The sequence below is a fragment of the Pygoscelis adeliae genome, unplaced genomic scaffold, assembly GCF_000699105.1.
Source record: "Pygoscelis adeliae isolate BGI_AS28 unplaced genomic scaffold, ASM69910v1 Scaffold57, whole genome shotgun sequence".
NCBI classification, from domain to species: Eukaryota; Metazoa; Chordata; class Aves; order Sphenisciformes; family Spheniscidae; genus Pygoscelis; species Pygoscelis adeliae.
This window is the reverse complement of record NW_008825615.1, coordinates 8,551,238-8,572,010: the sequence shown is the minus strand read 5'-3', so window position 1 is coordinate 8,572,010 and position 20,773 is coordinate 8,551,238. Positions and strand designations below refer to the sequence as shown.

The window sequence follows — 20,773 nt, the reverse complement described above, 5'->3', positions numbered from 1 at the left end:
CAAATGAGGAATGTATATTATAACTTTAGAAAGCATTTCCTTATTTTATGTATTACAAGTGTAATTCCTTTGTAAATAAAGTACACTGTTTCAGTATCATAGCGCTTCATTTGCAGATAGATCCTTAATATATATGGCATTTAAAGATGAATGGCAGTGAATAATTTGGGTAAATATTGTGTAGGAGGATGTTTTTCTTATTTAAATATCTTGATGCAGTTTTATAAGTGTTTTAAAGATCTAGGCACAAGATTTTGAATTAATGTTTACATATTTGCCCTGAGCTGAACTCCTACAGGATTTTATTATTCAGATTGACAGGTGAATGTTTTATGTTATAAACTGCTTAAAGTACAAATCTGCTGAAAATCAAAGCCACCTGTCTCAAACAAGCATACACCTTCATCTCCCCATTAACCAAATTAAAATTTATCGGGCAGGCAAAGGGTTGCCTGGATAAAGGGTAGAATAATCTGCTTTTGATTAATTGCTAGCAAGTAGTAATAGGTAAAGGAAGCATGTCCTAACAGCCTTTTGGTTTCACAAATTATATTCTACGCATGAACATTCTGTTGACTGTTCTCTTTGAGGCCCAGATTGTAAACAGTCACTTAATAGCATCTTTAGGGCAAACAAGTCTTACTGCATTAAGTAATAGGAATATCACATTGCGCCTTTTTTCTGTTCAGTGCAGTTTTTATTTTGCCTTTGCCTTTCATTTTACCTTGTTACAGTCCTCATTCATTGTTCTATCCACATTCGGTAAAGTTGTTAAGCCTTAGTTAAATTTATGCTCTGTTGCGCTGTCATGTGGTTCTAAACATGAACTGAGAATTATGCAGATTTTGGATATTTTAAAGTCTAATAAAGTGACCCAGTTTAGTAGAAGGTTAGGGTGAGATGAAGTAAAATATCTGGCATGTCTCTGAACTACTGAGACATAATATTTAATATAAACCATAACAACGATACTGCATTCTTTTCTTAGTACCTGAAGTAACAAGCAGTATGCTCTGCCATGACAGGCTCGTCATTTGGATCATGGGAAGATGCAGCTTGTACTAGCATGTCAGGCTCTTGAGAAATGTTTACTGTGTATCCAGAAATGACACTGTGAAACTGGGGCTGGTGGAAAGTATCTCCTTGCTGAGGCTATTATACATTGTAATGTACCATGTGTCCTCAGTATAGGTGAAATGAGTAACTAATTGAATGATGGAAGTCACATCTGACTGAAAGAAAAGGAGTACATCAGTGTACTAGATTGCATCCTCCTTGATTAATGTTGAGAAGGCTCTCTTAATCTCCTCAATTCCTTACACTCTTGGAGAAGATGACAGTGAAAGCTTAATGTTATTTTTTTTTAATCCAATACAAAATGAATTCATTTACTGTTTATGAATCATTTAAGAAGTGTATATGGAATCATGTTTGACCTGTGCATTTCTAAAAACAAAATATATAATTATTAGTTTGCAATAGGTTAAGTTTTATTTGATTTTTTAAAAGGTAGGCACCGTTTTGCTGTCATCTCTTATCTCTAGCAATATCACTCGTTCATTAAGTATCTTCTGTTATAAAGCATTCTTTGACATACAGTTTTGACCAGACTAAAGTTGACTTCTTACTTTTGTGGAAGGATTACATTAAGAATTTTTTTATTGGTTGATTGTTAGGCTAGTACACAGTTGCATCAGTTGCTAGTGAAGTCCTGGATGAGCAGCTTTAGTTGTAGTGTTAGAAGCCAAAATCAGAACAACACAATAGATCAGAGTAGTTTGGATTTGGAGAGTGGGGATGATGAAAATGAGCCGTAAGACTGAGTGGATGCACACCAGGAGTGGAATACAAAGGGTAAATACTCATAAGGGCATTTAAGACCATGCTTCTGCCTAAAAAGGCATTTTTGTCTTCCTACTCTCTACTTGTGAATGTTCATGCTCCCTCCCTTCTGTTGGTGTTAGTGTTTGTGGGGCTGTGTGGTAGGTCATGTCAGCTCACTGAGGAGCTGAAGCTAACTCCTTCAGACAAGAATAATTGATCTGAAATGGGATGCGATAGAGAGAACGTGTCATCTAAGTGTATTTATGGGTGCTTGTGTCATGTAAAGACTTCCATAAAATCAGTATGGGTGACAATTAGGGATTTCATAGATAAAAATCAAAGTCGGAAACAGCATGGAGCTGAATAGGATTAAAAACTGTTTAAAGATGGGGGCAGAGACCCAGAAAACAGACTTTTGTGGTGGTTTTTTTTTTTTTTTTTTTAGGCTTTAAGCCTGCAGCTCTTGCCTTTGATAGCATAAAGGCAATAGCACTATGTCTTAACACTGCAAGTACTATCATATTTTGCCTAGTGTGACCCTTTATTTGCACTTTTTAGTATCTGGTGGCCACAAGCAATGTAGAAAGTGTCTGGTAAGCGGTGTGTTTCTGGGGGTCCTGGGGGCTGGGGAGGAGGGCGGGGGCATGTTGCAGTTTTACAAATAGCTCCTTCAGCTGCAGAACTGGCTATAGCAGTCCTGTAGATGTGCTATATGGTAAATCCTTCTGAGATAGTTGTAGTGTAGCTGACAATCCTGATTTTTCATTCATATAACTTCTCCAGCGTAGTTTACCAGGTATCTCCATAAATATTTGCCCCAACACTGGGGGGCGTGGAAAGACTAGCTCTGTGTGGAGGCTTCCTTCTTTTATTCATGTTTGGCTGCCGCTCTGGTTAATGATTAAGAAAATAAACCAAGAGGATGAAGAATCAAACAAAGACAGTTTTAAGCTTTGTAGACTTCCTTGCACTGTTCCTCCTTCCCACTCACCATTCCTGCCTTTGTTGTTGTATGTATCTGTATATGGTAAATGAGATGAACTGTATTGCGTGTGTTGCAAATCACTGTCTTTTGCTTTAGCTTTTACCAGATTCGTGCATCTATGAAAATTCCACCAAGAATTCCACACAAATTAGAAGCTAGCTTGTTACGTGCAACTGGTAAGTGCAAAAACTTTTAGTAAATGAGGTCATTATCTTGCCTTGCTAATTAAGGGAGCATGCTTTTTGTCTTACACTGTTATAACTAATATGAAAGTGTTTTTTATTTTGTTATTAATTTTGTTATTAACACAATACAAATGTAAGTTGTTTCATGATGACCTGCTGAATAACTAGCTTGTTCATAGCCATGAGACTTAAAAGTTGATTACAGAATTTGTGTTACTGTTTTTCCTCTGTTAATTCCTTTTGCTGGTAGCAAAACATGGTGATTCCTTTATATTCGTGTCTTCTGTTTTTTCTACTGATCTGCTGAGTCTTCTCCATGATTCAGACTAAGATGACCAAGACCAGATCTCGTTTAAGTAGGTATCCTCAAAGTAGTGAACTTCAGATACAGACTTTTATACAGATTGCTAAGCCCATTTTTTACCGAAAATAAGACTGTGAAAGGATCCAGTCTTGCTGTTTTCAAACTTGCTTTCTTGCTGTCTGGTGGCAAAGTTGAAAATTGATTTATCCTCCTGAATAGCATTACCCACTCCCTCACTTTTTTTCTTTTTTTTTTTTTTTTTAACCTGGCACTCACTTTTGGTTTCTTTGTCCAGGCAAACTGAACCCGGAGAACCCTGTTAGTGCTCTCCCAATTCTGTGGAGCCCACACCTCAGCATTCTGTAAAAATGTGAAAAGCAAAAAATGAATTAAGTTTTCAAATGTCAGGTGGAATTCTTGGAATTGCAAGGAAGAAAAACCTACTATAGTCTGAGAAAATGTGATATGAGATTACTGAAACCTGAATTTTTGAGACTATTTTAAAAGTAACTCTGAGTAGAGCAACAGTGTAGATACTGAGTTTTAGTTGTGCTTCCTGAATATTTCTTGGATTTGTGTGAAACAAATAAATAATTCTTATGAACCAAGATTATTCCACTTCAAGGGCAAACCTTAGTGTGGTTTAGGGAATTTAGCTCTGCTAAACTGATCCTTTAGTAAACAATACTTTTTTTAATAGTGTCACTTAATGATATGTTTAATATCGCTGAAAAAAAAATTTTTCCATTTCATGGTATATTTTAGAATGGTCTTCAGTTATTTTGTCAGAAAGCTGCAATCTTGTTAGTGAATTGTGACATACGTGTTAGCTCCTTTGTCTCTCACTAGGCATAAAGGGATGTAAACATTAAGACTGCAATTTGATGTGAGTTTAGATCAGCAGCACAGTCAAAAAAAAAAAAAAATCAGCCTGTGATTCCCCCTGGCCACTCCTTCTTACCTTCATATTGCTCTGTGCTCTGTTGACACAAGTGTCTGATTTGGCCCGGGAACTCATTCAGCTGACGAGCAGCCGTTTCACAAAAAAACAAACCCCTTCAAATCCAAAACCTGGGGTCCTTTTTAGATCAGTCTCAGTTTGGTTTATCGGGTAGTTACTGATAATGTTTGTGCCACAACAAAGCAGAGAGAAGGGTGCAAGTTGCTCAATGAAGGGGCGTTAGTTTGTTCTCGTGGATGTGATCGTGCTTGGTCTTGCTGAGGACCTCTGCCTTCCATTCTTTTCAGCTGCTTGCTTAATTTAGCAGAGCTGGACACTGTAGCTCTAACTGCTGCCCTCCTGCTCAAGGTGGTAGAATAGCTGATGCCAGTTACTGAGACTGCTGTTATTTGTAGAAAATAGCTGCTATTATGCTACCTGTGGACTAGCACTAAGAGGGTTGACTCACGATCTGAGAGAATCTGTTGCTTGTTGACCAGAGGAGGCTGGACAGGAGCCCACAGCTCTCACTGTTGAGAATGATGTCCTGTGTTGGTCAGGTACTTCTTCCTATACTTGTCTGTCTATCTCTTGTTCTGTCTTCCTCATACTTATCTGTTCTAAATCCTATTCCCTTTGACAGCATCATGGTTTTCCCACTCGAGTCCAAGTCATCTTGCCAACTTCTAGCTCTCCCTAGCCTCTGCACAAGTCACCTGCAGTTTCCCTACCTTAGCTGTGTGTTTTCCCCTCTCCCACAGACTGTTTGTTTGATCTCTCTCTTCCTTTCATTTCCCCAAGTCAAATATACAGTCTCAGTTTTCCCTTCTTCCTGTTCCTTTGCATCTCCTTCCACCCCTTGCCCAGCCCTTCCCAGCTCTTCATGAGGTCCCGTGATAATGTAAGTCCAGTTTTCTTCCATGTCTATTTCCCAGGTCCTTTAGTAGTTCACTAGAATTGCCCAGGACCCAGGACGAGTGTCATTACAGATGTGATATGGCAAGCCACTTGCTTTAGCTCCAGCCTTGTGAAGGTCTCCTGGCATTCTTGTAATTTGAAGGGAGATGTAGTCATGCTCCAGAAAGTTAAAAGAAAAACTTATGTAATTCTAGCCTGTATGAGGTTGTTTCAGATTTGAGGTTGCTCTGAATTCCTCCTCCTATCAGAAACTCGTGGCTGGTTTTCAGGGAAAAAAAAAGAAGAAAAAAGAAAAGGCAAGTTAGGAATGAGATGTCCATTTTTACGATGCAAGAATAAATTAATTCCCTGCTATTTTTTCCCCTCCATAGTTGAGGTGGCTTTTTGTGTGGATAGAAGCCTAGAAATAGTCTTGGCCAGTCAGTGCATAGCTGACTTAAAAGATAGTAGTTCTGCCTTGTTGACTTCACGTTTGTGAGACCTTGCTCCCCATGTAGATGTGGCTCAGCCTGTTCTGGCATCCGCTTTTCCTCTTCGACTCCTCTCTCACTTCTGAGGGTGCTGTTTCACGTTACACTGAAGTCAGCAGAACTGAGGGCTGTGACGCAGAGTTGGACGCTGCATAGGAAGTGGGACCTCGGCCACGTGTCTCCATTACTTCTTTTGTATCAGACTGGAGCGGGAGATCCCTTTTGCTGATGCTGTGTGGTTATATCAGATTACGTGTCATGTCAAACCATACCCGCTCTGCCCTTCACCTGTAACAGATGACATGGATGGATATAAGCTGAAAGTGGCATTATGTATAGGGGAATTACTCTTTAATGATTCAGCCTTTGTAAGCATTTTGTCCAGGACACCTAAATTGATGATATGTATGAAAGCACTTCAGCAAACCCCAGTATTTTTAATTGTTTCTAGGTTCTGAAAGGAAGTTGAACTAAGATGTTACGAAGATTGTAGAGTAGGAATATTTGCCAGGTGCAGTGATTTTCTATTGGAGGCCTGTAGACCCCAAATCTGTAAAGCGCAAACTTTGCAGATTTTTTTTTTCTTTTGTGGATTCCTTTGAAGTAATTTATTAAGAAGAAACAAAAGAATTAAAAAAAAAAATGTTTTGCACCCCCATTTACACAATTTCTAAGACTTTGTGCTCTGGAAGAGGTTAATGTTATTGAGCCTGCTTGTAGAGGAGTAATAAGAAAGTATCAGTATTTCTGTTACTTTTGTTCTTCCAAGTTCTACCTTCTTTTATGTGTTGTTTCACAGGATAGTGCCCGTCATGATATTTCCTGTGTGATAGCCCCTTGCTATTATGCTAAATACTTCCTTAATTACTGTTTTAAACCATTCCCTTCCTCATTTCTTCTGCAAGTCTTTTAACCTTTTTTTTGGCAAAGGATTCCCCAACTATTTATCATGCTTTTCTGAACTCTTTTTGATGAGCAGCCTCTGGACTGCAAGCAGAAGTGTCGTATTAAATGAGAAATGTAAGGTTCAGGTGATACACTTGGAACTGGTCTGGCCAGAGTAGTATGCAAAGATCTGGAAAGAAAGAACGAACCACCTCTGTTCTTGATTAATTCAGTGGAGTGGTATATGTCATTTAACATCTTTGCCTCATCTGGAGGTAATTAAGAGTTCCAGTGTGGTTAAACCTTGCAAATCAACATGAATGCTGGATGAAACAAGACAGATTTCAGGATTTTTATTAGTATTTTTGATGCCTAGAATGTCTTACTCCAATTTGGAACAAAGCAAAAATTCTTCAGTCTAGAACTTACAGTAAAAGCAAATTACATTAAAAATATTGATACAGTATTTCTTTGAAACAAAATGCACTCCTTCAAACTCCAGCAGTTGCTGACTGAAATGGAAACTGCTGATACTGTTGGTGTTACAGTTTTAATAGTGGTCATGAAACTGATAGGAATGATAGTTCCACTTATTAGCTGCTCCGGGGTTTCTGGATCCTAGGCCAATTATATTAATACTTGTTTCTCTTTTCAGGAGCAGATCTTGCCTTTCCTGCTTCAATACATGACAATATAGTTTGCAGTAAAACATTTCAGATTCTTTACAAAAATGAGGAAGTTTCTGTGAACGACGTGATGATTTTCAAAATAAAAATGCTGTTAGATGAGAGGAAGGTAATCTACCACTCAACTTTACTATATTCAAATAATTGAGTCTTCATTATGTACAATTTGGATTAGTATAAATAAGAGACCTGAAAAGGTTTCATGCTTCTACAATTTCTTTTTAGATTGAGGAGTCTCTTAATGAAATGAATTTTCTGCTAACATTAGATCTACACTTCACGGATACAGACTATTCGTAAGTTTAAATATAGAAGATTTTATTAAAGCAACAATATATGTTAACTTTTTAAACTGATTAAATCTGTATTATATATAGATGTAGTGTGTTCATATTAGACATATATAAGGGTAAAAAAGAAATCCAACGCTGAAGTCTGTTAAGATTTCATAACTGGTTTGTCTCATTCTGATTTTTTTTCTTTTTTTTTTTTTCCTGGGGGAAGATGTCATTGCATTCCAAAGTATAGACATGCTGAATTGCTATCTGCATCAGTTATTAATAACTTGCACTTTAAATACGATCATTCTAATTGTATGTTGTTTTGTTTTAATTTCTTTTTAGACCAGATGACCTGAGCACACTACAGCCAATTAGTAGCCGAACTTTAAAGTTGCACTTTAATTTACACCGGGGCCTTCATCATTATGTCAATGTTATGTTTGATTACTTCCACCTTTCTGTCATATCGGTTATAGTCCATGCTTCTTTGGTTGCTCTGCATCAGCCATTGATAAGGTAATCTCTTGTTAATAAAATGCAAATAAATTATTGAGTGTCCAAATGGAAATGTTACAATAATAGAATACTTAGGAAGGAGTTAAATCTATGGCCAATGTAGTTTTCTTTATGATGATTTTGGAATTCAGGGCCCAGAGGGATGAGAGACTTCTTGTTTTCAAAGTTACCTGGAACAAATTTTGAGTTTGTTTTTGTTAGAAATAAAAGCATGTAGTGTAGAAGAAGGATAATACCTAAGACCAGAGAAGGGGAGGAACGTATAAATTTCTGTGTTTATACATGTATATTTATATGTATAAATATTTATACATTTTCTTAATCGGGAAGATCTGCTGCTCACTCTAGTTAGTGACTGGAATAGGTGCCATTAATACAAATAGGGCGTCTTCTGTTAGTTATCTTCACGGTTTTCAATTACTATTGTAATGGCAGTGATGTCTACACATGATGCATTTACTGTTTTCTAAAGTAAATGGAACTGGAGAATTTAATTTTCTCTTTAAAAAAGCTTTTGCCTAATTTTTACTGAAGCCTTTTTATTTCATTGACTTGTGTCACCCTTTGCAGTCTCTGTTTACCTTGCTTCTCTGTCTCAAAAGTAGGTGTTAAAAAGGGCCATACAGTCAGTCACACATATGAAGTGTTCTTTACACAGCTTTTTGTTTAGCATATCTATCTTTGCCTTCTTTCATGGTGTTCAAATACTCCATGCTACTTCACCCAAGTTTCTTCATAGTCAAATTAAGGCTGTGCCATAAATGTCCAAACCTTTAGCTTAAGGTATTCCCACTGCTCATCCCTGTCTTCACATGATGGAAAGCTGTGTCTCTATGTATGTTAGACAGCTGTTCTGTGCAGTAGAACTGTGCTGATTTGGAGGGTTCAACTGGCTTTTTTTCTTTTCTGTCTTTTTTTTCCCCTCCAAGTTGGATTGTTTTGGACATGTGTTTTAGGTGTGGTTATAGAGTAACTGAACTGGCACATCTGAAGGGATGGCAAAGCATTCTTTGGGAGAAGAACAAGTAGTGAGGAGGTGGGAATTATTTTAAGCTAGTATTGTTGTTGAAGACTTCATCTGATAAAATAATGCACTTAAAGTAGCAGCATGTATGTAAAATGTAAGTTGTCACACCGTACCACAGGTGAAATTCAAGCATTTCCCCTGTATTCGTCCTGTAGCTGTAGGGTCAAACTTCACTTCATTGTGAGAAAATGAAAAACCAGTTTTGTTACTAATTTTCAGCCAGAAATGTATTTGTCCCTGCTGACTTTTTAGAAGGTTGCAGAAAAACTGAGGTTTTTCATACAATTTTTCCTCTGTTGCTGGCTTTTCAAGCAAAGATACAATAATGCTATTTAATTTTAAACCTCAACTTGATATAGCTTGTGTAAGGAAATTCTCAAACAAAACAGCAACTTCCATGCTGCTTCAGTTATCTTTAGAGTAGAATGTTACTGGTGTCCATAAAATTATTTTAAGGATCCAAGTTGTCCTTTAAATCAGTTTTTGGGGGGGAGAGGAAGAAACTTTCAAATTTACAGTATTTTGTTTCAGCTGGGCTATCCCATATTGTAAGACTTAGCAAATACTTTATAGTTGCAGTATCCATATCTTGCTTGCTTTTCTGGAGCAGCTCTTTCTGAAAAATCTGAACATTGGCAGACTTCACTCCCCTTTGTTCTTTGGGCTTTCCTGGGTGACAGTTTGCTCCTCTGGTTGGGTCACGCTCCCATTATTGGCATCCCTTCCTTTCCTAGGGGGTCACTTTTTGAGTGTTTTCATTTTCTGAGTAGCATCCAGGTTCTCCTTGTCTTGGGAACAACCAGTATTAACACTTTCCTTGAAAGAGAGGAGATAATTCCACTTGGTTACAGCCCTGGAGTCCTGTACAATCTACTCTTTTTATTAACCTGCCACTGCTTCATTCTGCCCGTTAAGACTTACCTAGAAGTCCCCACTTTCTGCGTTCATGCATCTTTCATTAATTTCTCCTAGCTCTGTGTCCTCACAAGGCTACTGTTGTGGGATGCTCTGTTCTCCCAGGGGTTCAGGATGGGCTTTCCTCCTCAGTAGGCAGAGGTCAGGCATCCCTTAGGAAAACAGCAATGGCAGTTTGTGTGACAGCTTTCCAACTGCTTGCTACTGCTTCACTTTTAGGAGGTATAGTGTCCACAGCAAAGTTGGCAGAAAATGAATGCCTCTTACCTGTTACAGTTCAAAATTTATCTGTATGGCTTAAACTTTCAGGCATATTGTTTAAATTAGTTGAGGTTTGCATTGGAAATAATGAGGAAGAGCTTCCACAATCTGCTGGTACAGAGTCTGCTGACCTTCATGGTGAGAGATGGCAACAGAACAGTTGAGGGTAATAATTTCTTAAATTTCTCCAACTAGCTGAAATACGCTTTGAAGAGAACTGCTTTAGAAGCACTGCTCCCCTAGCACAGCGCCAGAGACTGAGGTATCTGGGCCATCCTGAGGGGTTTTAAAAGGGCAGCCCACCATGCTAGGAACTTCCAGGATATTACTGAGAGTCCTTGTTTCTACTACTTTTTAAGAAAAATTAAGAATTTGTTTTAACTATGGTAGATTTGTGACACATAGTATGTTCAAATTATCCGTTCATTTGTGCTTTTTGCAGTTTTCCTCGCCCAGTGAAGAACACATGGTTGAACAGGAATGCACCAGCACAAAACAGGGACTCTGTGATTCCTTCTCTTGAAAGTGTGGTCTTTGGCAATAACTACACAAAACAGTTATCAGCAGATGTAAGAATATATCAGTATAATATATCAGAATATATATATTATATAATCAATATAATCAGTTTGATTTTTATTTTGTTGGGCAGTGTTAATTTTATCTTTTCTGCAGAAGTACTACTTGATAAAGAATGAACTTTGTTAGACTTACTGCAGTGTGCCACGTGATACGGGAAATGAGAAAAATTGTTCCAAAAGGCTATGTTACATGCTTCAGGAACACGCAGATGGAAAGCTTACAATATTTAGCATTTAACCTTGTTTTTAAGATACTGCAATCCATTCAAAATTGCAAAAATATGGATGAGGTTCATGAAAAGAGGCAATTTATTTATCTGTCTTCTTAGTTATTCTGTTAACACTTCATTTATTGTACAAAATTAGTATGTGCCTCATCTTTTTTTTTTTTTTTAGGGATGCAGTTTTGTTGTGTCAGAGTCTTTCCTCAGCCATGCCTATAATTTTCACTATACACTTTGTGCCAGTTTGCTGCTTGCTTTCAAAGGGTTACACAGCTATTTCATTATGATAACGAAGGAGCTCCCCTCTTCTCACCGAATTGAACTGGGTATGTTGAATTGAATAAAATGCATCACTTTCCTGTTGATGGTTATTAAAAATACCCCTCTTCTAGACTAAACTGGCATAAATTTCATACATCTTGTATATCTACAATCTTTTTGCTTGAATTGAGCTGGAATTTAATAACTCAAGTAAAAAAAGTACTGTCACGTTACTAATAAAAGTAGGAGATAACAGCCTGAATTTATGCAAATATATTTTTTCTTGTTGGTCTTGATTTGCCCTGTTATTTCAAATCACCGTGTTTAGTGGTGAGAAAGTTAGAGGAACTCTTAATCCAAGTAGCATGCTGGGCTTGGTTGTTTGTTGTAAGGAAACATTGTATATTTCTATAAAAATTGGAACTCTGTGAGCTTTGATTTGAGAAGAATATTACGATGGAAACTTACCTGAAAAAAGACCTACAAGAAGAAATTGCTGCTGACTCAATTTGTAGTGTAACTTTTTAAACAGACTTAGTTACCTAAGACCTAGGAAATGATCTGAATAGACAAGAACTGTTTCTATAAAGCTGAGTAGTTAAAATATGCTTCCAGAGAAGCTATTTCTTTAATAAAGTTAAAATTAAACTCGTACAGGGCAGTCTCATAGAAAGAAATTTAAGTTTTATGGCAATGAAGACTTCTAGTAACTACATTTGATAAAAGTAACTGTGAAAATATTACATGAAATTTAATGTATGGAAATGTACATTACATTTCTGTAGAATGCAGGTATATTAGAGAGCCAAGCCTCAACTTGTGAACTAGGAGAGCAGTGAAAGTAAAAAAGGAAAATACATTGGCATTATAAAGGATGATTTAGACTTTTCCTCATCAAGCATATACCTTTTTAGTCATGTAAAGTTCTATTTAAATATAAAAAATATGTCTTTTGGAATTTGATTGTAGACAGCATTTATTGATTTTGTATTGTTTAATTTTACCAGTAAATGTCAAAATGAAGCATTATGAAACAATAAGGTTGGAAGTTGAGATATGAAAACTATTTCAAAAATGTGATGTGGTCAATTAGTGATTCAAACAAAGAATGTTTCTCTTGTATATTACAAAATACAAAGCTATTTTTTGAAAAAAAAATTTTTTTGAGGGAGGGAGTGCATTACAAATCTGTGCATAGAAAAATACCAGAAACTGAGGCTTTTTATAGAAGCAAAAATATTGCTACAGCTATGGTGCAAAGAATATTTCTGTGTCAGTTATCTTAATCTTGATATGGAGGGAAACACCCTATTAAAAGAATGACTCAACTCTTGGTCTTCCTTTTAAGGACAAAATGCGCTTTTTCCCAAATAGAATCTGTTGGCCCTATTGTTGTTGTAAGGATAGGCTTAGACTAAATCTTGATACTTAAATGTTTCAGATAGGACCTTCAACTCCCCTAAAACGTTCCTACAAAATATGTATGTGATAGAAAAAAGCCAGCCATTGAGTTGCATAGTTGGATTGTATCTTTCAAACCTCATTGAAGTCACCAAAAACATTTTCATAAGCTTCAGTGGAACTTGAGTCAGACCTTTTGTCATTTCTGTGGGTAATTTAGCTTACCTTTAGGAATGCAAGCGTGAACAGAAATGCTCAAAATAAATATATGAAGAGAAAATTACTACTTACATTTAACTTTCATTGTACATATTCTGCTGACGGTTTGTTTCCTGTGGGGTTTTTTTTTGTTATTTTTTAAATCTCTGCTAGAATTACTTTGTTTTCTTATTTGTAAATCTTTTTTTTATTTATTTCAGTTATTTTGTATATACATTGATTGGGACAATTGATATAACAAAAGGGACTAATAATGTAAATATTAATTATGCTACTATTACTCACCTTTTGCTCATGAAAAATAACTAATGCCTACCATTAATGCTAATTTTTTTAAAATCTGTCAAAAAAACTAAACCAAAACCCCTGTGTTTCTGTGATATCTGTGAAGAAATTGAAGCTCTCTGGACTTCACAAAGTACACAATTTTCATTTGCATTTATTTTTAATTTTTAAAGTAAATTAAGTGTTTTATAGTGGAGATTTTATGTGTGAAGTTTAAATGGGCTTTGCAGAAAAGAATCTCACGTCCTGTTTAAATCCCAGAATCTTCACTTTTTTGTTTTAAATTAAATTATTATCTCTTTAATTTTGTTTCTTCTGTTTGCTTTGCTATTGCTCTGTCATATAATTTAACACAAGACAGTGATTTTGCAGAAGCATGTGCAGACTGTATTGGACTCAGTAACTAATTGAGCATTTAAGTATTACTGGTTTTATGAAATAAAAAATGCTAGCTTAATGTATATCACAAGTGATATCTAATCTAGGAACTACACTAAAATTATATGCTTTCATGTACTGATCTAACTGCACTAATTGCTAGGCTAGCAGTAAGCTTTTTTACTAACTTTAAGGCAAATAATAAATCACAGATGAAAAAAGGAGTGTAGTAACTAGTGATGTGTGTGCAATCCCTATAACTAGCCAAGGCGAGCATGCAGGTCCTTTATGAACGCCTTCTCAGAAGAAAATATCCACGAACCCAGAGAGACGCCTACCTAGGTATGTTTCCAAAGCAGGTGATATAACCCCTCAGATTTTTATTAATAATACAAAATACTATATTCTTATTAATAATACAAAATATTATATTCTTATTAACAATATAAAATATTACATTATTTTGTAAACAGGAACACTATTTCACTATTCAGCCATAGTGAATGTATGTTGAACTCTGATGAAGTCTGCAGAATTGAGCTACTTATTTCTAGGCTGAATATAGATAATAAAATGAGAAGTTATTACTATTTTTTGGTTTAGCGTTGTTCTATTTTACTAAACAAAAATTATTGAAGAGTTCAGTCAGTTGTCACCTTTTAAATAAAAGAGCTAAAAATTATAGTTTCATTTAATTCATCACAGACTCAATTTTTTAGATAATTAAAGACTAATACCCCTTGTTCCTGAGAAATCTTTCAGGTTGCTTCTGGTATCTCAAGGCTTGATTCTTCCAAACACTACAAAAGACATTCTCAAAGCTGAAGGTGCATTTGTCCATATCTGAATGGCCAGTTCTCCCTTTGGAGAGTGTCAGTGTTGGTCTGATGCTGGACAAAAGATGACAGCGCTGTTTAAGCACAAGGAAGTTTGTGATGGGAAAAGAATAAAATGGCAGTTCAGTCTCATAGTAGGTCACCAGCTTAATCATCTAGAACTGCATTTGGGTTTTGTTTTAAAAAGAAAACAAAACTATTTTTTAGCAGAGCCAGCAAAATTGCATCAGATGTTTGCTGGGTGAACTTTACTGCTGTAGAATGTTAGTATTTAATTTCCTCTTGTTCTTATATTGTCTCTATTCTGTCTTTTGTTTTTTTTTAATACAACATTGTAGCTTGGTATTTTCCGTAATGATTTTAGACTTCGGAGTTTTAAATGTTGTTCAAAGCCTATTCTCAATTGCAGTGTGACAAACAAGATAAATAATCAGTATAGTGTCTCATAAGTAAGCCATTTAATTTTTTCACTAATGACAAATTCGTGCAGCCACAAACACACCAAAAGTAGTATAATATCTTAAACTGTTTTCATATATTTTCAGAATAATTATCATCAAGTATTGTTTAGCTAATATAGGCGTATGTCGTTTCTTTCAAAAACATTTCTAAACTTGTTTCTGAGAACTTCATGCATTTCTGCAATTTGCATATTTTCTGAGAACTTTGAGTTGTGTGAGTTAATTTGTCTGGCATTACGTTTAAACCTAAGTATAATGGATGCAATTAGTTGAAAATCAATATATACTTACCAAATCTAGGTGGTATCGTTTGAAGACAGGTTGAGTAAACATACTGTTGCTGTTCTGTAAACCTGTGTTCATTATCCATATCCTAAATTTATTATTTTGGGTTTCAAGGCATGTTTTGTTGGTGTATGTTTTCAAGAAACATTGTAGGTTTTTTCCTTAATACTGTGTTTCAAAAATTAATTAAATATAAATATTTGTTACAGAAAATTTTAGCGTTTATAAATTGTTCCCTTGTTACTGGTACCTCAGATGTAGAAGGAAATCAAAGCATAGTACTAAATTACTATTTAATTGATCAGATTTCCTTAAGTAGAATAGGAATGATTAATGAGGAAAAACATCTTATATGAAGGAGTAAATCTGTTTTCTTTATAAATTTCAAGGTTCAGGTCCAGTTTAAGCTGCCATACCATAGAAGACTGATTTGCTCTTAACATTGAGCTGTTGGGAGAAAGATGAATTAACAAACAGTTTTATTTGACTAAAATATAATTCCTCAGACAATTAAAGAACTGTATTTATATTCATGTAGCTTGAAAATCAGGTAAATAATATACCTGTAGAAAAATGGTATTGAAATAAGATATCTCTGGAAAATTGGAGGGAGAAGAGGAATTGTACTACCTCGGTTGCGATCGATGACATTGCTGCTGAATAGTTGAGCAGCACTCAGTGGATAATTGCAAATTGTATCATCTAAATGACAGTATTTTCAAGTATAATTTTGAATGGAAAATTGATATCCTTGATAAGGTGTCATGACAAGTGATCGTGATACTCAGTTGCAAACCTTCTTTTTATTAATTGTGTTCTGTCCCCAATCTCAGAAATTACTAAGAAATTATTTTAATGGGAGTTTATAATTTACTTGATTTAAAGCTGATTGTGGTACTTAATATGGCTTCAAGTTTTATTTGATGGGCTCTTTTCTTTTTATGTTTTAAAATTGTTTTGTGAGATAATTGGTTTTACTCTGCAACTTGGAAAGTACATTTTTCATGGATATGTCCTCTCATCTTCCCAGAAAACATAGATGTAGAAGTTCGTCTTGCAGAATTGTGTGAAGAAGTAAAGGTACGATTTTTTTTCATTTATTAAATAAGTGAAACAACTATAAAAGTAGAGTATGCTGATTTCATATGCTATTTGGGAATAAAGTGTTTGTTTTAGTGATAACATCCTGTATGTTTTTTTGCCAACACTTATTTCAGCTGCTCCTCATTCAAAGAGAAATTGTTCAACTGACTCCAAAACTTAACTATTGATCTGGTGACTTGGCATATCAGTAGTAGCCATGATAACTTCTGTATACTATGAAACTGAAGATTATAGAAAGGTGGATTACTTGTATTAAAATCACATTTTGAATTTTCTGCATTTATAATTTGAATTCTTTGTTTTTGATGATATCAGATAACAATGATAGAAGATCAAGCAGTAGTAGCAAGTTGTACAAAAGCAGATTCTCCAAGTCATCCGCTCATCTGGAAGGACTTTTCTCCTTTCTGTTCTTTTGTGCAGTTCTCATCAAAAGTTCTTCCTCCTCTTATTTCCATGCTCGCTTACTAAGCTGTTGTTTTAGTATTTGCAATCCTTTTTTCTACTTGCTCTTTAGTATTGCTGGAGTTGGGTCTTTACTATCTTTACTTTTTAAACCCTTTGCCTCAGTGCCTTATGTGCCTGCAGTGAGTTTGTGAAAAACTGTATTTTTTTCTAAAATGGCAGGGAACCTAAGCCTAGTAGTCTACAATTGACTGGCGTGGAACTATATCATAGGATTACGGTACATTGTTAAGAAAGAAAAACCTGTTTCACACTGAATTTGTCTTGGTGTGATCTGGTTCTAGGAAGCCTATAGTGTAACACTGGTTCCTGAGCATGTTTAAAGTGTATATAGATATATAGCACCATAGAAACATTATTGTGAGTTGTGACTATTCTGAAACGGAGATGTCTTTATTAAATTTTTGTAATTGTATCAAACTTGGACTAACATTGCAAGTATCAATTTTCTGTTTTCCGAGTGCTGATTCCTATTCCTTTCAGGCACTCTATATTTTTGCATGTTAGAAAGTACAACAGTTGCAAGTCGGTTATGGTTGCCATAAATGGAATTGTTGCTTTAATTTAAGGTCAGGAGTCCTAATTCTAAAAGACAGCTGGATAATATTGAAAGCAACATAAAATAATCTGTTAGCGTTGTGACATAGATTATTTCAATTCTGATACTTAGACAAAACAGTTCTCATTTGGAAGTTACTTTTAAATTAAAATTCTCACTAAGATAAAGTACACTTTTTTTTTATTCTTGTCTGTACATTATGGTCTCATCTGTTAATCATGTAAATATGTTTTCCTAACTTCAGAAAATGGAAAATCCTGATGAACTGGCAGAACTTATAAATATGAATCTTGCTCAGCTTTGCTCGCTTCTAATGGCTCTCTGGGGGCAATTTCTGGAGGTCATTACCTTACAAGAGGAGGTCACAGCATTGCTAGCACAAGAGCATCACACGTTAAGAGTAAGTGTTGACTCTGGTTTTAGGAACTCTGGCATGTTCATACTGTTACTGGGACACATTGTTACGGAAATGTGTATCAAAATGAGACTCCAGATTCTAATTTTTCTAGTTTTATTTGGGAAGGTTAGTTGGAATCATCAAGGGAGCTGTTGTATTGCATTTGTTAGCTTGTGTATCACGTTGTTAGAGCTTATTCTTGGAATATAATACATAAAATACATTATTTATGTTTATTAACCAACTCATTGATCTTTTGAATAAGAAATGCAGTTCAGAAAGCAAATTGCAGTCTGTGGAATAAGATGTATTTGGAATGTGGAATAAGATGTATTTGTGCAGAATGATGTATTTTTCTGCAGGAGCCATGCCTATTGCCCACCCTGAAGTAAATTCCCTTCTGCATTTAGGCTGCCTGCTTACATCATAAAACAAAGTGTACTTTCCTTCTGAATTAAGAATTTATAACATTCATAAGCTTTGAAAACTCTCTTAAGTGGGATTTTAAAAAAGAAGAGATGTATCGGAAATGATCTGGCATGTGAGTATGTGTGTATATATATAAAAATTTATATAGTGAGTACCTACACACACAGTTGATCTGCATATGTGTATATACAGTTGCTGTGGGCTTCCTACACGCAAAACCAACAGCAATGCTGGTTCCCATAGTGACACATTTTCAAATAAGGACTAAAGTGCTACCTTCGCTTTCTAATAAATATGTTTTTCCCTCCCATCTTTTGTGGCCATGGATTTGAAGAAACCTAACATTTTAAAGTTTTCAGAGAGTAAGATTCATTAAAACAAAAACAAATAAACAATGACACCCACCACCCCTACTCGTCAAACACACAGCGTGATCTTCAGCTGGCCTGGCATCTTTACTGTCTGACATCACAGTCTGTACATTTGTCTCACACACTATAGCATAGGTCATTTTAAGCGATTTTCTGGAGGCGCTTCCTGTACAACCGTTTGCAGAGAGCTTGTTAGAAGATCTGGTTAATGAGAATACACATTATCAGTGCTTTGTAGTAGTCACAGTCCAAAACAAAGTCTATTTTAAGGCTTTATTTCTCAGAGATTTGATTTGTCTCACCAGCATTTCTGTCACTTGCATCAAAACCCTTTCTGTTTTGGTTCTGGAGGGGAAACTGATTATGAAGGATATTTGGACTGTGGTCTTATGTACAGACTTCATAAATCCCATTGTTTAATGAGGGAATCATGGTTGTGGAAGTGGCCTATTCTGGAGAATAAATAGAATCTTTCAGAAAGAGCGCAAGGCTTATTTGTTAGATGTGCTAGCCATAGGAAAGTGTGAGCGGTTTACTGGCTATCTAAGAATCTTACTTTTCTGTGCTTTTCATATAAATTCTGGAATTCTGCAAGTTAACTAGTGGGAGGTATGAAATGAGAATACTGTTTCACTTAACCTGTACTTGCATTCAACTGCTGGTATGTTAGTGTTTATACAAGTATATATTTAATAAAACCGAAAGAAGTATTAATACTTTTATTTTTACTACTACAACGTTTAAAAAAAAGAAAAGATACTGCTAATGGTTATGTATTTAGCTGCTTAAATGTGGTTTGTTTTAAAATCTCTGTAAGTCATTCTCTCTGGCTCTCAAATACCTTAATTATTTAATTTTACTGCAGTTATTTTAGGGAATATAAATCAAAGTAGTTAATTATACTATGTGAATTGAGATATTGTACATATTAAAAGTATTTCTGTGATGCTTTGCAGTTTTCACAAAATTTGAATAGGAGTTCCCTTCCTCCCTTCTTTTTTTAAAAGAAAAAAAAGTATATTTTGATTTCACACCTGCATTTTTTCCCTTTCCAGTTGCTGTTAAGCCCACTTGTTTTGTTATCTGTCACTACACATAAATAAACTTCTTTCAAGCACCACATCATATTTAATTTTTGCTTTTTTCAATAAGAAAAAAGCAAATTACTCTTTAATAAAAGCTGTAGAAATACTCTTTTCTGAAGGTATGAATCCAACTTGCAGCATAGTGGTGTGGGGATGAAGAGTCTTACGCAGTGCTCAGCGCAGCTTGCCAGTGAGGGACACCGAGTCTCTAAAACTTACGAGCCTTCTAAGTTGAGCTCAGAGGTGATCCTTGTTAAAACTGAAAAAGTTGAGCTTATTTTATTTTTTAAAGAAGGGGCTAATTGCTGTTTCTTACTGAGTTCCACAGTTACTGGATACTACGTTATCTACCCAAACATCAAAGACTGAAAAAGAGATGCAGGACGCGGGTAATCTTAAACTTACCTTTTTATTTAGAGCCTGACAGTGAAAAGCAAGCAGGCTGACTCTAAAATAATAGTCAGCAAGCAGGCTGACTCGAATAATATGGCATTGAGAAGGAAATTGTACCTGACCCAACTTACAGATAACCAGCACTGTGTTGTTACTTAATTTTACAAGCACTAATTTGCAAATGTGACACTTTTTTTCTGTACTCCAAGATGTGAAGAGCTTGTGTGAATACTTTGCAAATATATGTAATTAAAATATATGTAAGAAGATGTCGCTTCACTGGGCTTCCCACACGGCAGTAGAGCAGGAGCCAGCAATCCATAAATTCAGTAAACCTTTAAATTAAAAAGAGATGGTAAATTTGAGCCTTGACATTTTTAAGAACATGTTTGGTTGTTGATTTTGGATCCTGTTTTGCAGTGCTTAGTATAATAATTTGTAATTTGTATTAATAATCTCTTGAGAATTTATGTTCTGAGGGTTTGTATAAACTTCTTTTGGGAAACAAGCAATGATCATGCTTCGCTACAGGCGTTATCTGCATGTGTCAAATGATGCAGGCTTTCTGGTTAGTGAATTTAGTTGAGATTTGAGAGAGGACCTACTAATTATCTTCTTGAGAGAATATCTGTCCTTTCTGGAATAAGATTTTCATCCTATACAAAATTCTATCCTTCTAAATATTCCCTTTTATTTCAGAAATTGATATTCTGTTGTGTTCTCTACTGGATGCTAAATCTCTTTTAATTTTACCTTTTCATCTTGCAATATTTACAGACTATACCATCCACAGGAAATTTCTCCCTGGGAAAGTTTAGTAGTAATCTAAGATGAATGAAAGC

General features: G+C 35.4%; 1 protein-coding gene across 3 annotated transcripts in view; it reads left to right on the top strand.

Moving 5' to 3' along the window:
* The window catches only part of FAM135A (family with sequence similarity 135, member A), a 79,068-nt gene that overhangs the window by 24,483 nt on the left and 33,812 nt on the right, over nucleotides 1-20,773 (top strand). For all 3 annotated transcript variants that reach the window (XM_009333158.1, XM_009333157.1, XM_009333159.1), the window contains 9 exons: nucleotides 2,906-2,985; nucleotides 7,167-7,306; nucleotides 7,423-7,493; nucleotides 7,821-7,994; nucleotides 10,640-10,766; nucleotides 11,175-11,328; nucleotides 13,811-13,888; nucleotides 16,159-16,208; nucleotides 17,501-17,656. In XM_009333158.1, coding sequence (XP_009331433.1) covers nucleotides 2,906-2,985; nucleotides 7,167-7,306; nucleotides 7,423-7,493; nucleotides 7,821-7,994; nucleotides 10,640-10,766; nucleotides 11,175-11,328; nucleotides 13,811-13,888; nucleotides 16,159-16,208; nucleotides 17,501-17,656 — 1,030 coding nt within the window. The remainder of the gene's footprint in view (nucleotides 1-2,905; nucleotides 2,986-7,166; nucleotides 7,307-7,422; nucleotides 7,494-7,820; nucleotides 7,995-10,639; nucleotides 10,767-11,174; nucleotides 11,329-13,810; nucleotides 13,889-16,158; nucleotides 16,209-17,500; nucleotides 17,657-20,773) is intronic.